The following is a 14,610-nucleotide window of genomic DNA, read 5'->3' on the forward strand; positions in this document are numbered from 1 at the left end:
CAAAACAAAAAATCCCGCGAAAGCGCTCGCCGCGTGTAATGGCCGCACTCGTGACGTGATAGGCAAATTAGAGTTTAGTAAGTGTTTGTCCTATAGCGAAAGATTGTTGATTTTGGTATAATTAACAAAAAAATTAGCAACTGATAGTTTAAAATTACAAAATATTTGATATAAACAGAGATTTTTATAGTTCAAGCGGTACAAAATTATGTTTATATAGACGACGTCAGAATTACGAAAGATTCTGCAGTTTTATTCATTGAAAATAAATATCAATCTCACTTCGAATATAAATAAAAAAAAGTTTTTCATGATATATATCAATCTTAGGTATACCTAATTAGACAAATACAATATTGTAGCGATTCTTTGTAACTATCATCATGCCTATTGTCTATGGAGTCAACAGCCACAGACCCTCATCGCTCACTACTTCGCGTAGTAGTAGTAGTTCAGTTTCATGTAGTCAATGGTGATGTTCTATGTTACAGAGTGAAACTCTCGACCCGTTGCTGGCGGCGTGCGCGGAGAGCCCCGCGCGCGGCAACGGGCGCCGCCCCCCCGCCTCGCCGCTGCACCCAGACGCCTGCGCAGAAATGCGCCGACAGATAGTCTATCTGCAGGTACAATCGGGTTTTAACTAACGTGACGCTAATGCCCAATGATAAAAATCAAACTAATCTTAAATCTTCACATCATCATCGTATCAAGTATGAACCCATTACCGGGCTGCTTGCAGAGTGATCTCCTTCCACAATGAGAAGGGTGTAGTCTGCAGTCTACCTCACTGGAAAAGCTGCTTATTTACTAGCTGGGACCCGCGACTTCGTCTGCGTTCGATTTTGTTTTTTGATGTGGCATTCAATTTAGTTGTAGTTCTTAAAAAAAATCAAGTATTCAGTATCGCTAAGCCTTCAATTAGGGGTTTGCTGCTGTCCGCTGAGGAGTTCTGTCCTCTATCTCCAACCACATTCATCAGATCTACACAAAGTTTAGGCAAAATAAAGCACATTTTATAACCTCTATGTACAAAAATAATTATTTAAATCGGTTATAATTTGTCGGAGACTCGGAGTTATGGTGTAAAACCGTCAAACACTTTCATCCCCTCTCCCAAAGGAACCGAGCTTAATGTCGGGATAAAAAGTATCCTATATTACTTCTAACACTTTCAAGAATATGTGTGCAAAGTTTCATGAGTATCGGTTGGGTAGTTTTTGCGTGAAAGCGTAACAAACAAACTAACATTGACATTTATAATATTAGTTGGGATAGGGATTTATTTAACTCTTTATTTGTACACAACTATGAAATTAGGAAAATAAAAAAAAACAATAGAATTAGAATACAAAAGGCGAAAATTTTCACCGCTTACTAGTGATCTCTGCCAGGCAACCTTTGGATTAGGACAAGATAAGTGAAAGCGGACAGGTGGTGTAAAATTATAATAAACCTACATTCAAATAGCTAAATACAAATACATAAACAAATATATATCCAATCATACAAAAATACTTAAGAACATATTAGATAATAAAAATAAACATAAGGTACTAAAAATCGTCATTGTTGTGCAAGATAATATGCTTTCACCGCGTTTTTAAATGTTTCAAGCGATTTTGCCTCACGTATATTTAGTGGGAGCGTCACAATTCAATAGCTTGCACTGTAAACGAGAGTTTATAGAACGCCTTTGAGAACATTATGGAGAACTCTCTCGCAACATTCCTCGCAATGTTTTTCTATACCGTTGAAGCAAGTGATATTTAGATTGCCTAAAATGCACATAACTTCGAAAAGTTACAAGCTTGCTGGAATTAAAACACAGCCCCTAATGTGAAGCCGCAGTCCTAACCACTGAGCCGTTTACGTGTGTGTGCTTCGTGATACCCACAGGGTTTAATGACGATTTTGTTTGGGATGCAGGGCCAACTGGAGGAGCGCGACCGACTGGTGCGGGTGTTACAGCAGCAAATGCTGCGCATGGCGGAGAGCCATGAGCCACGGGCTGATGACACCTGCAACGTCGCCACGCAGACGGATAGGGTAAATGTCCTTTTATGGTTTACTGAGAAACGAAAAGACACTTTTGAAGTTTTTTTTTAAGACCTTAATACATCAAAGTTTATGTCTATGTTTTATTGTATACTTTGTGATTTCCCGTCTCTTTTCTAGTTTGTAATCCTTTTGTATAGGTATACTGGAAGAGATCACTCATAATGTCACTTTCGCTTGTGTTATTTTAGTTCTGTCTATTGCGTTAAAGTTGTTTAAACAAATAAATAAAATATAATGTAGGATGTAGTCAAACATTCATTCAAATCACGAAACCGATGAGACTTCGGAGGAAATTTTCTGAGAAGTCAATGTTCCAGTCAATTTGATAAATAACTCAATGGTAAATAAACAAGATGTTAACTGTCGTTAAAAACTATATTAATTGTAAATAAATGCGAGTAAACTTTACCGATTGTTACTTGTCAATCTTTAGCAACATAGTCCGTAGAGTAAGTTTTAATTCAGGTTCCAAAGTTCTTAATTTAAATATTTATAGGTCTTATAGTATTTGAAAACAAATGAAAACAATTGAGTCACATTTACAAATTATGTATGGTCATAATATGATATCACTATATTAAGTCAAATATATCTAATAAAGTGTTTTAATGATATTTCAGTTGCGGCCACCGATCGGCACCACACTAACAAGTTCTGAAAATTCCGGATTAGTGAGGTAACATAATATTCTTGATTTCTGCTAATCTAATATTTCATGTATCTCGAAATGAACCTTACCTTGGTCATCATTTTTTGCTTTATACCATACCCGTTGTTAAAATGAAGTAATTTACCTAAATAAGGCAACTTAAAAAATATTTTTTATTGGAAGCCTTTTTTATTTCTGTTATATTTCTAACAGAAACAAAACTTTTTATTTTAGATTTCATAGGATTTTTTTTCCAAGTATAACCTAGACTCTCAGCTAGTAACTGCTGTAATATTCAAGAATACCTACTTACCTATTGTAGCATTCTTTAATTTAGCCATATGAAATAGCTACATTTATCCATGCCTTATAAGCAATACTTCACAATTACTTACATTTTGTTTTTAGACTAAATTATTATTTATATCAATCAGAAGGCACTTTAAAAAAGATACAAGTCTAATTTTAAAAATAATCATTATTATCAAAAATCGCGGCGGCGGAAAAAGTTGGGAAAAGTCTCAAAGTCCGCTTAGATTTTCTTTTTTATATGCAAGATTTACTTTATTCAGGTCATCTTTATTAAAGTGAAAATACAATGTAGTTCCCTTTTAGTGTTTCTATGATTTATGTATTTGTTGTTTTAGGTTATACATCGCAACGGTACAATCACTCAAATCATTATTACATATTTTGCACACATCATTCGTCATATGTTACATAACATATACCCCCTCATATTGCTTATTGAAATGCAAGGAGCAATGCAGTGTCATTGCGCAAAACTCGATGTCCAAAATTCAATGTCTAGCGACTAATTTACGAACTTCAAAGTGGGTTATTGTTTTCAGAGATTACATGAGTAAGAAAATGACATTCACGCCCACATCCATGTGTAGAGTCACCCTTACTTTAACACCATATTTTACTGGTATTTTCATTTGATATTATTTCATACTCATAAAGACTATACACATTTATAGTAACTTTAAATGTAATTTCTACCTCTAAACATATTCCATAATCTTTTTATTTCTTTTTTGTTTTGTCGCTAACCTTGAGGTCCTATCACAAAATGGAGTATATGGCCACGGACATATGATTATGTTACGCACCATCCTACTATAAGCCACAAGTGTTGAGTTAAATCAATTCTTAGTATTACATTAAATTTTTTTCGTTTTCTGATAGAAAATACTGTACTACTGCTATTAATTGTGGCCATAAGCCGGTTAAGAATTGAACTTAGAAATTTAACCACATGTTAAGGTCTCGAAGGAATCGGGAAGCTTGTTATCCTGTGACATTGACCTTACTTTAGAATTAGTACTTCGTTGTGGCTAACGAGATGGTTGAACTGAGATCAACTTCATTTACCAAACTATGTCACAACACGTCATTAATTATTAGTATATTATGGGCTTAGAAAATAAGATTTTATACATATTAAGATAATCTAAGTGTTGATTTAACACAACTCGGCGTTGCATTACACATGAGGTGGGGGCCAGTGCATTCCCGGCTTAACTTTTTAACCGGCCTAAGACCTAAAAATGTGGTCAGACCTAAATTATCCGCATCGTATCCCTTCAGTCATTATTGTAATCATTCTGTTCTAATTTCCTCACATGCTGCTTTCGATTCGATTCGAATATGATAAATTGAAAATGTTTGGATATTGATGGGACCAGTTTCCACTTGGGTGGTACGAGGGTTCGTCCGTCGGATCAGGTAGCGTGGATCGACTGCTTGCTCGCTCTTTGCCTGTTGTGTTCAATCAATTTATTGTGCTTGCTGCATCTTTTGTACAAAAGCTCTGAGGACGTTTTGATTGCTGATGTAGACATGGAAGAATATTGTCACACTTACCTTAATTTACCGAAGTGATCTGTTTAAAAAGCATGATTGTGTCTTTGAATGCAAAGGCCTAGCCTTTGCCGTATATAACATTTTATTAAGATATAACCTATATAACAACATCAGTTTACGAGGCTTTTTGAGGACCAGTAGGTAGGTTTTACCCTTAGTACGCAAGACCACATATTGCTAGTGTCAATAGTTTTCGAATGATTGAAACTATAATATTAAATAGACAAGGAATAGAATGGACTTCTGTTTCAACCATCGAATTATTCTACACCTTTGCAGCCTTCCAACTTCCCAAGTATTTGCAAAATATCACAGAGTAAAACAGGGAGCAATAAGTTATTGCTAATCTGACGTTGATTACACCAGTTTTCTGAAATTTTCGGCAGGCTGTCGAAGTAAAGAGTAACTTAGGGTCCATTTTACTTTGATGATTAAAAATTAAAAATTTAAAATTCATTTATTTCAAGTAGTGTTACTCTAAAGGCACTATTAAAGTAGGCCTACTTGAAATAAATGATAACAGTTTTAACACTCGAAAACCATCGAGGTTTGCGAATTATGCTATTTCGTACTACGAGTAAAACGAGTGGCGCTTTTTTTTTAAAAACTTTATATAAGTTTTTTTTTATATCTTTATATTTATAAACGGCCGTCTTATAATACTTAGATATATATATGAGGCATATAAAGAACAAAAGTATATGCTTACCCGGGTGGTGAAGGCACCAGACTGGAAAAATATATTGATTAACATATTTTATATATTTATATAATGACTTATATTACATGGTAGTTAAAATCAAATTGTATTGCCTAACGTAATTTTTTTATTCATAAGTATTTTACTATTGCCTTTTATAATATGCTATTTATAATATGAAATGATTGCAGATAAATTGGTGCAATGCATTTTTGTATAAAAGCTATTTTGGATTTAAATATTCATTATATGGGTCTATAAATCAATAAGATAAAGATTTTTCTTGCAAAACAATTACTTACGCACAACAGTTAATAGTTAAGTACTTTGTTATTTAAGTCTCCAGCACGAAGTGTCTTCAGTCTTAGGAGAGAGACAGACAGGAATTTCGCACATTACCTATTTTCTTAAAACGTGTTATGTGTTGTGATTTGTCCATAGTAGTGTGGTTTCGTTTTACTGACATATTTAACCTAATCTGTTACAAACCGTGATTATGAGCATTGTATACGTGTTACACGCTGCCATACCAGAACGTAAAGGTGAGGAAAATAATTAACACACAAACTAACAAAAAAATATAGCAAAACCATTAAGACAAGATAAAAACATTTTTACTTTAATATCGTAGAAAAGGACAGAAGTAATAAGGCTGGAAATTGAGCCTTTAGCTGGAATCGACAAAACAAATTCTACATTTTTAAGTATTGTTTTATTGTTTTTGAAAAAAAAATTGATGGTAAAATTAAACTTTAATAATTTATCTGTAAACATATTCAAACAAACCTCCCTGGTGCAGCGGCGAGTGTGAGGTGTAAAGTCTCTGGTTCGATCCCCGCCTGGGGTAATTACGTAATTTATAATTTCCGAGTTTCCTCTGCTCTGTCCTAGTGGGAGGCTGCCACTCCAGCACCTTGGGAATATTAGTATAGAAGTATACATTAGTATATGAGTGCGTTTTTAATTGAAGCAATTTAAATTTCGCTCGCATTAAACCGTGAAGGAAAACATCGTGAGGAAACCTGCATGTCTGAGAATTCTCCATAATGTTCTCAACGACATGTGAAGGTACCAGGTATAACTACGGCCTTATCTAACCTTACCGATGATGATGATGATGATAATTATCATCCGTAGCATATTAGTATCTGTGCTTATATATTGTTTTTGTGTGTGCAGTTGGAATGAACAAGCTAGTGGGAGGAAGCTGCCGTCGTATAGTGAAGCACAAAAGACAAAGAGGCCTGCCACCAATGGGACCGCGAAATGTCAGTGCGGTGCGAGAAAAGTGAACGGTGTGACGAATGACGAGAACAGACTGACGGACAGTAGAACGGACTCGGTTCATCTCAAGTCAAATAGTCGAGTCGGATCCAAATACCTTCAAGCCTTAGCAACTAACACGGAGAACAGAAGATACATTAAACGCGATTCATCTTTAGGCGAGAAATCTGAACGGAGGAATCTCTATTCAGGCCGATCGCGGTCAATAGAGAACTTCCACAACCAGCACTATCTGTCCACTGAGCCATTGCTATCCAAAACAGCTGTGATAGAGGAATCTTCAATCAAGCACCACACATCGTACGGTGATCTATACAACGGAAGGATAAGTAGTAAGGAAAGTGTGAACGGCAACCGGCACAGTCCTAGTTTAAACGGTCAGTCGACAGATACAGATTACAGCTCAGATGGTGGATACAAGTCCCTGCCGTCGTCGATAAATTATAATGGATGCTCGCCCAAAAAGGTGAGCGGTATACCAAGGAGGTCTATAGAACAAAAACTAGTTACTCCAAAGAAGGTCAGGGCGAGCGCAATCTAAATCCACTTCGCTATTTGGCGTATTATCATTTTCTTTCATCTTCATCGTGCATCCTAGAAATCATATATACAAGCAAAATATCATATAACACAAAATTAAATTTAACCGCCACGTAATAGTAATTATAATATCGTTAGTTCTTTTTTGTTTAAGTGGTGAATTAATCGGGAGTCTTTGTAGCTATGTTTAATGAAAATCCTTCCAAGACGGCCGCCGCCAACTCGTAGCGAGCTGTGGAAAAAAGGAAATTCGACCTTTTAGCGTTGGCGGCCATCTTGGATTTAAAATTTTTCATAGTTATTAGTAACTTGACCAGTAGCGCGCTTTCATTTGAAACCCATATTGTGGGAGTTTTGGAAAACTGTGTTATGAAAAGAAGGAAGAATTTCAATCAAACATAGCTAAGAACACTCCCGATTAATTCACCTTTTAAAAATAAAAAAAAATAAAAATTGGTTGGTCCGTTCGGGAGGTACGATGACACAGACAGACACGTTTATAACACTCCGTCGTTTTTTCGTCGGGGTTTAAAAATGGAAATGCAAGATGAAGGTGCAAAAAAAGTGATAACGTAGCTACAGGCACTAAATTAAAGCATCGGCCACATCGTGACGGAGAGCATTGCAGGCCAATATAATGATCACCATTCCCAAGTTTATGTAAGATTAATCACGATGCAGTCGATGAATTAATAATTTTGATGATTGATGTACAGCTGTGTGAGACACTCTAGGATTTCCCCTTATTTTATACGTCATGTCAGTCGTTACTGGGCGCGTAATTAATATTGTGTTGTGAAATTCGACACCTCGTTGAATGTCATAAAAAATCAAGGCGTATTTCGATTTCACAATTCGTGAATTAGATTCCCGAGAGTTAAACACAGCTGTGTCATCTTCGAATGCTACCTATATCAGCAAGACGCCAGTGCAAGGCATGTACGCATTTATATCACTCGCAAGGCTTACATTAAGATTTTACGTTGTGGATGCCAAATTATAATCTTAATAATATCGTTAAAATATTAAATTCACAGTTGAATGTTCAATTTTTCGATGTTTGACATGAAATGTTTATTATTCCATTTCGTAGCCGATTGCTTTGCGCAATTTTTTTTTTATACATAAGCTATCTACTATTTGACCCCTACTGTACATGACAGTTAGCGGATATACTTGAACCGGGAGCTATTTTTTGTAGATTTTAATTTACGAATTTGTATACAGGCGATAAAATGTTATCTTAGGTTTTCTATTGTAGACATACTGGTAGTTAATGCTGTATAGCGGATTTATCTCACGAAAACCGTTCAGCCTCGGTTATAGTAATACAGTATACTGACAAGCATATTTATATATGTAAACCTAAGCAATGTGAATAGAAAAATGTAAATATGTTTATTTTTAAGACAATTTTGCTAAAATACCTGACAAATAATCAAATTCTGATTCTTATCTTGAAGTAATGAAATAATAAATTTGAGAACATTCATTAGTAAAGCTATATTTGTATGTATACTATTAACATAATTTCACAATCAGATTATTACCTCGCTACGAACTATTTGCATTTAGTAGCTAACGGTATTCGATACTGGATTGATAAGAGATTCTGATATTAAGTCCAAACTATTAGTGTGCAATGTGCGTATATGCACACCCACTACTGGAGCTATTTAACAGTCTTCGTGAGATAAAACAACTGTAAGATGTGATAAGAGTGGCTGTAAGAACTTGACTTTAATTTTGTCATCCTTACCTTTGAATTTAATAATGAATTGTATATTGTCAGATAGTTTTTCATTCATAAACTATTTATTCCTATATCGATTTATTCCTTTTCCCCATTTAATGTTTTTTAGACACAGGAATAGTTAGGTATCAAATAGGTACAAGCTAACACGCTTAAATAAGGCATTTTTATATCCCCAATGTCATTTTGAGAGCATTTGTCTAATGAATTTTAATGTTAAATGTACTCTAGTGTTTTGAATATAGTGAAATTGTAATCTTCCATTGAACTTTAATATTTAGCACTGTCAGGATCTCTTGTAACAATAAATATTAGATCTACCAATTTTTAAAATTTAACCAAAACCATCGATTTAAATGCTGTACGGTTTCAAAAGGGAACCTTTTTTGTTTACAAATCTGAAAGTAATAAACACAAAGAAGAACATACAGAAACCGTGTATCCTATGAAATAAATATATACTCAATATTTCAAAATCATGGAGTTAATAATAGGGCGCAGTTTAGACTACAATGCCTGTTTTGCAATCTTATCTGATCTTAAAATTAAGCATTGAACATTTTGTGACGTAGTTTTTGACAGAACTTCATATATGTAAACATAAATTGCTTAAGACATATTATTGCTGATATGCAAACATAAATTGTTTAAGACATATTATTGTATATTAAGATTAAAAATTTTGAGTTTGTTTTAGTGACGTAAAATTTGTCACTTCTGTATACAAACTAAATTCAGTTCTAGAAACTATAAATTATGGTTTCGAAACACATAAGTATACTAATTCTAGGAGTAGGTATACTGCGATCGAAATCATGATAACCCAAGAAATGTAATTTGTGACGAAAAATTTGACGTATCTTAGTTACACGAACTGTTGAGTATGACGTCATAAATTGAAGTTACAAGTGTGATACCTATAGTCCGACAAGCTTATCTGGCCCGGTGACAGATTTGCTTTTATCGCATGCGAAATGTCAGAGACTAGCAGGTCAACCGACATCTCTACTTATTATGGTGTCAATTAGTGTAATTTTTGGCTACCGGGCCAGATGAGTTTGATGTACTAAATGATTTTAAATCATAAAGAATCGAGCCCAAGAAGTTTAACCTAGAACTTGTAATGGTGAAATGGTCTTTTTGCTTTCCAATTGATTAACTTTTACACTACTAACAGTGACAACTCGCACGTTACATCGCGATATCGCGATAATTACAAGTTTTGGATCACAATGCGACAATCGCAAGTTCTGTGCTAAAGCCAGAGAGTTCCAGCTGCACCGGCTACATTAGCCCATGTTTGTAATAGAAACCAGTGTTACAAGAGCTCCGGCAGGTCGTAACCCAGCGAAATGCGAAAGCATAACATCCTATATTGATACCTAGTGTTATCGTATTGTAACGTCATGCATACGCATACAATCGTGTACTTATGCTACTTATATGTCGGTTTATTGCGTTATATCGCTCCTCTATTACTTACTTAGACCTTAGTTATATAAGTCAGAGCCCACTAGCTTTAGTAACAAATATATACCTATTAATTTAAAAACCAATATTTGTTTCAATAAATAACTTTAATTTTTACATGTTTATTTTTTATCACCGACTGCATTTCCGTACACCGATATGATAGTTAGGTTAGGACTTCTAGCTCGATTTAAAGGGGCCGGGTTCGAATCCCAGCACGCCACCTACATCCACCACTAACTTTTTTAAGTTATGTTGTTTGACGGCCGATTGGTGCAGTGGGTAACCCTGCTTTCTGAGTCCAAGGGCGTGGGTTCGATTCCTACAGCTGGAAAATATTTGTGTGATGAACATGAAGGATTTTCAGTGTCTGGGTGTTTATATGTATAATATTCATCATCTTAGTACCCATAACACAAGGTACGCTACTAGATTGCGATGTGTGTATTGTCGTATTTATTTATCACTTGCTTTAACGGTGAAGAAAAACCTGCATGCCTGAGAGTTCTCAGTAATGTGTAAACCCTTGTCATGGTCCGATAATAGATAGATATGATGATGATGACTGTGTTACAACACATTTCCCATACCATTATTATAAATGCGAAAGTGTTTTCGTTATTTAGTACTTCGATCACGCAATAGTTTAACTGATAGCTGCTATTCTTTGCATAATTTATGGCGCCGTAGAGTGTGAAATCCTACTTTTTATCCTTTAATGACTATCTTCTAAAACGTAAAGATGGGAGTCTCCATAAAAATGTATTGCCCTGTCTACTCCCAGGATAATGCCTCTAGAACAATCTTTTTTTCGGTTCAACAGAATTAAGAGCATACAGAATCCTCATTCAGCCATTATTGCATAGAGAGAGCACACACACGCTAGCTCGTAAACTTTTCCCATTTCCTCATTTTATGGTAAACGTTTAGAACATTAGAGGTTTAATAATTACTGTCAACTGCTAAAGGAATGGAGTGTCTAACCGCCGGTTCGAGAAATATTACTAAAGTGGAGTCGTTTTTAATGCTTCGAAATTAGTCGTGTACACGGATTCTGTATGTTCCTAACTCTGTGAATCAAAGCCTAGTGTAACAACACAACACTATTTATGTCGATATAATTTCCGACTTTCTCCTGAGATCAATACAGTAAATATATATAAGCTTAAGTATTTACTGTGCCAATATTGTTTCACAAATAACTGCACAACGTTGTGTTAAAAAAAGATGCGGTGACAACCAAAATATCAGCTGTGTTTACTTTTAAGGTCAAGGGGATTACTATGGCAACTATATGGCAATACAAAAAGGTTATGGTTCTTGATAATCTATATATATATAAAACAAAGTCGTGTTAGTTACGATTTATAACTTGAACGGAAGGACCGATTTTCATTATTTTTGATTTGTTGGATTTCTATTAGTCCGGAATAGGATAATAAGTATATAATAATAATATTTATCGATAAAACAATATAATCTAGCCGTTAGTAACAAAACACAACTGACAGCGCACGCCAGTTTGTCTATAAACGTAGAACGGTTGATGTGGCCTAAAGAGAGCTACATTAATCCGAAGTAAGATGAGCAGTACGTATTGTACTTTACAAAGGCATTGTGATGTACAAAATATTAAGGAGAAATGAAATTCGCGGGGTCAGCTAGTATAAAAAAAACAATTGACAAACGTGTTCATACGATCACACATCTTTGTTAATCATTCGAGGACCAAGTAGATTGTGTACCTATGAGTAGAAAACAAGCGTCTATAAACAGAGCGACACTCATCGGAATGCAAGAAACACGTCCTACAAAGCGCTGGCTGGTAAGGCCTTTAACAGTCCACTGTTGGACCAAAAGACCTCTCACAACGGGATGGTTTGTCCATACCCACGCTAGGTAGGCGGGTTTGTGATCGCAGCAGATGGCTGCAGTGGCACTGGGCCGCTTCTACCCGTTCTCCTTTATATTTCCTGTCGCCTCGTATGACACCAGGCAGAGGACGGATTTCAAGCCTCCAGTGCCCGTAATTGCCACGACAACCACGCCCTACAAACCGAAACAGAACAATGCTGTTACCCAACAGCATAAGCAGAAATAAGCATGGCGGTAGTAGATACTTCCCGGATTAGCTCTGTCACAAATAGCTCTAATTCTAAAACACACCTTCCAATCCGACTTATTATTATTATTATTAAATTAAAAACAGTGTCAAGAACACAATCATTAATAAGTTATTACATAAACATAAATAAAAAGTTAGCTGGAGCAAGCTAAAATACATAATCTCCTCCGTGCCCAGGTTTTGCTAAATTGTATAAACAACAATGTTAGGTATATAGTGAAGTAGGTCAACAGAAGTGATTAAATGTGAAGTTGAAATACTAAAGTAGATTGCAGACGTTTGTTTAAATATTAGATTCATTAATTGTTATGTATATTATACCTAATAATTATTAAGTTCGGCTTGGGCTAGCATAACGATCCGCTGCCATTTTTAATTCGAAATCGAGCCACACGGTGAACGGATCGTCGGCCTGGGGCCGGGGGCGCCTCATGTGAGGCTGAACCTCGGCTCAGGTGACATTTTTATTGTTTTAAGCGACAGCTTATAGAAAAGTCCTATTATAGTATAAAGGATTACGTGAAGGATAAAAAGGCTTGGGTGTAACTATTGCTCTAACCAGGTTGCTTCTTAAATATTTTAAAATGACAGTGTAAGATGGTCCTAACAAAAAGAACACCCGGCTAATTTTGTTATGGGCTTATTAGACCAGGGCGTGTTTGGAACCCTCGTAGCTTTAGTTTTAAATTTACGAATGTAGTTATCGCCATCTCTACTCACTACTATGAGCCTTTTTGAATAAAGAAATATTTGACTATGACTTTATTGGAGTGATGGGGTTTCGAACGATGTCGGTCAAACCAATGCAACGTGCATCGGTGAGAAAATGAAAACCGTCAACTGATTAGTGAGGTTTGTCAGGTTTTAGCCGCGGCTTCTTTCTAGCGACCGGCAAAGTATTATCTAGAGACTTCGTAAGTCAGACTCATAATAAGTACCTTATAATTTTTAGATTAGCGCGATTCTATTACAGGCGCAAAGAGGCACAAATATAGACAAGCTGACGACCTCCCTAGTCACGGGTTCGATTCCCGGTTTGGGAATTCATTATATCCAAATTTTCTCTGCTATGGAGGCTTCGGCCATCTAGGCCCTACTGACAAAGACGTGCCGTTCGCGATCCGGTACGATGTCGCGTAGAAACCGATTAGAGGTATGTTAATTATAACTACCATCCTCCCTAACAGATAAGCCCGCTACCATCTTGGACTGCATAGTCACTTAGGTGACATTGCAGTCAAGGGCATTCGGATTAACAAGTTATTGTTAATCCGAGGAAATGTATACCGATGAAGTGAGTGGACGTAAAAGTTACCATCACGTCATCTTGTCGTTGTCCACTCTCGATCTTGAACCTTGGACGAGCCGCGATAAGGGTAGGGTTGGCACTAACGGAATCACTAATCTAGGACAACAAAACTAAGTATAGCCAAAAACCTGGTCAGGTCAGAAGATGTTGACTTAACAATTATTCATTGTAAAGTCAACATCTCCTGAGGATGCTCCGGTTTCGGAGCGAAACGTGCGTAGAGGGTACATTACCGAGGATCTGTTTGGTGTGGAGTATACGGATTGAAGTAATTATAAATTACACCATACAGATTCTCCTGCTGTTCGAGGAGTATAGCAAATTAAGCTTAATTTTAATAATTGATTAGGTCCATCAAATCTGATTTGTAATGTCCTTTTTTTATATTTTTCGATTTACAATACTGGGTGTTAAATATTTGTGAACTCTTTATCCTTGCATAAACTGTTTCGTTTCAAAGGATGGCATTGTTTACGGTTACGCATTAAACCTTTTTTGATCATCATCATCATATCAACCCATTACCGGCCCACTACAAGCCACGGAGATCCGACCCCTTCTCATTGTGGGAGGAGATCCTCCCACAATGAGAAGGGGTTAAGGCCGTAGTCCACCACGCTGGCTCAGTGCGGATTGGTGGACTCATCACACCTTCGAGAACATTATCGAGAACTCTCAGGCATGCAGGTTTCCTCACGATGTTTACCTACACCGTTGAAGTACTTAATTACTTAACTTAGAAAATTTAGAGGTGCGTGCTGGGATTCGAACTGAAGTCGAGCTCCTACCCACTCGGCTATCACCGCTAAGGAAAAATAAGGTAATTAAAACATTATCACGGAAGAACAATCGA

General features: G+C 36.2%; 1 protein-coding gene across 12 annotated transcripts in view; it reads left to right on the plus strand.

Annotated features, from left to right (window-relative positions):
- LOC120626133 overlaps nucleotides 1–10,440 on the plus strand; it is a 130,732-nt gene extending 120,292 nt beyond the window's left edge. For 7 of the 12 annotated variants that reach the window (XM_039893418.1, XM_039893425.1, XM_039893423.1 and 4 more), the window contains 4 exons: nucleotides 492–623; nucleotides 1,927–2,046; nucleotides 2,679–2,734; nucleotides 6,456–7,101. In XM_039893418.1, coding sequence (XP_039749352.1) covers nucleotides 492–623; nucleotides 1,927–2,046; nucleotides 2,679–2,734; nucleotides 6,456–7,101 — 954 coding nt within the window. The other 5 variants (XM_039893429.1, XM_039893430.1, XM_039893428.1 and 2 more) reach the window with 5 other exon arrangements.
- Nucleotides 10,441–14,610: the final 4,170 nt, after the last annotated feature.

Source organism: Pararge aegeria, chromosome 9, assembly GCF_905163445.1.
Source record: "Pararge aegeria chromosome 9, ilParAegt1.1, whole genome shotgun sequence".
Taxonomy (NCBI): Eukaryota; Metazoa; Arthropoda; class Insecta; order Lepidoptera; family Nymphalidae; genus Pararge; species Pararge aegeria.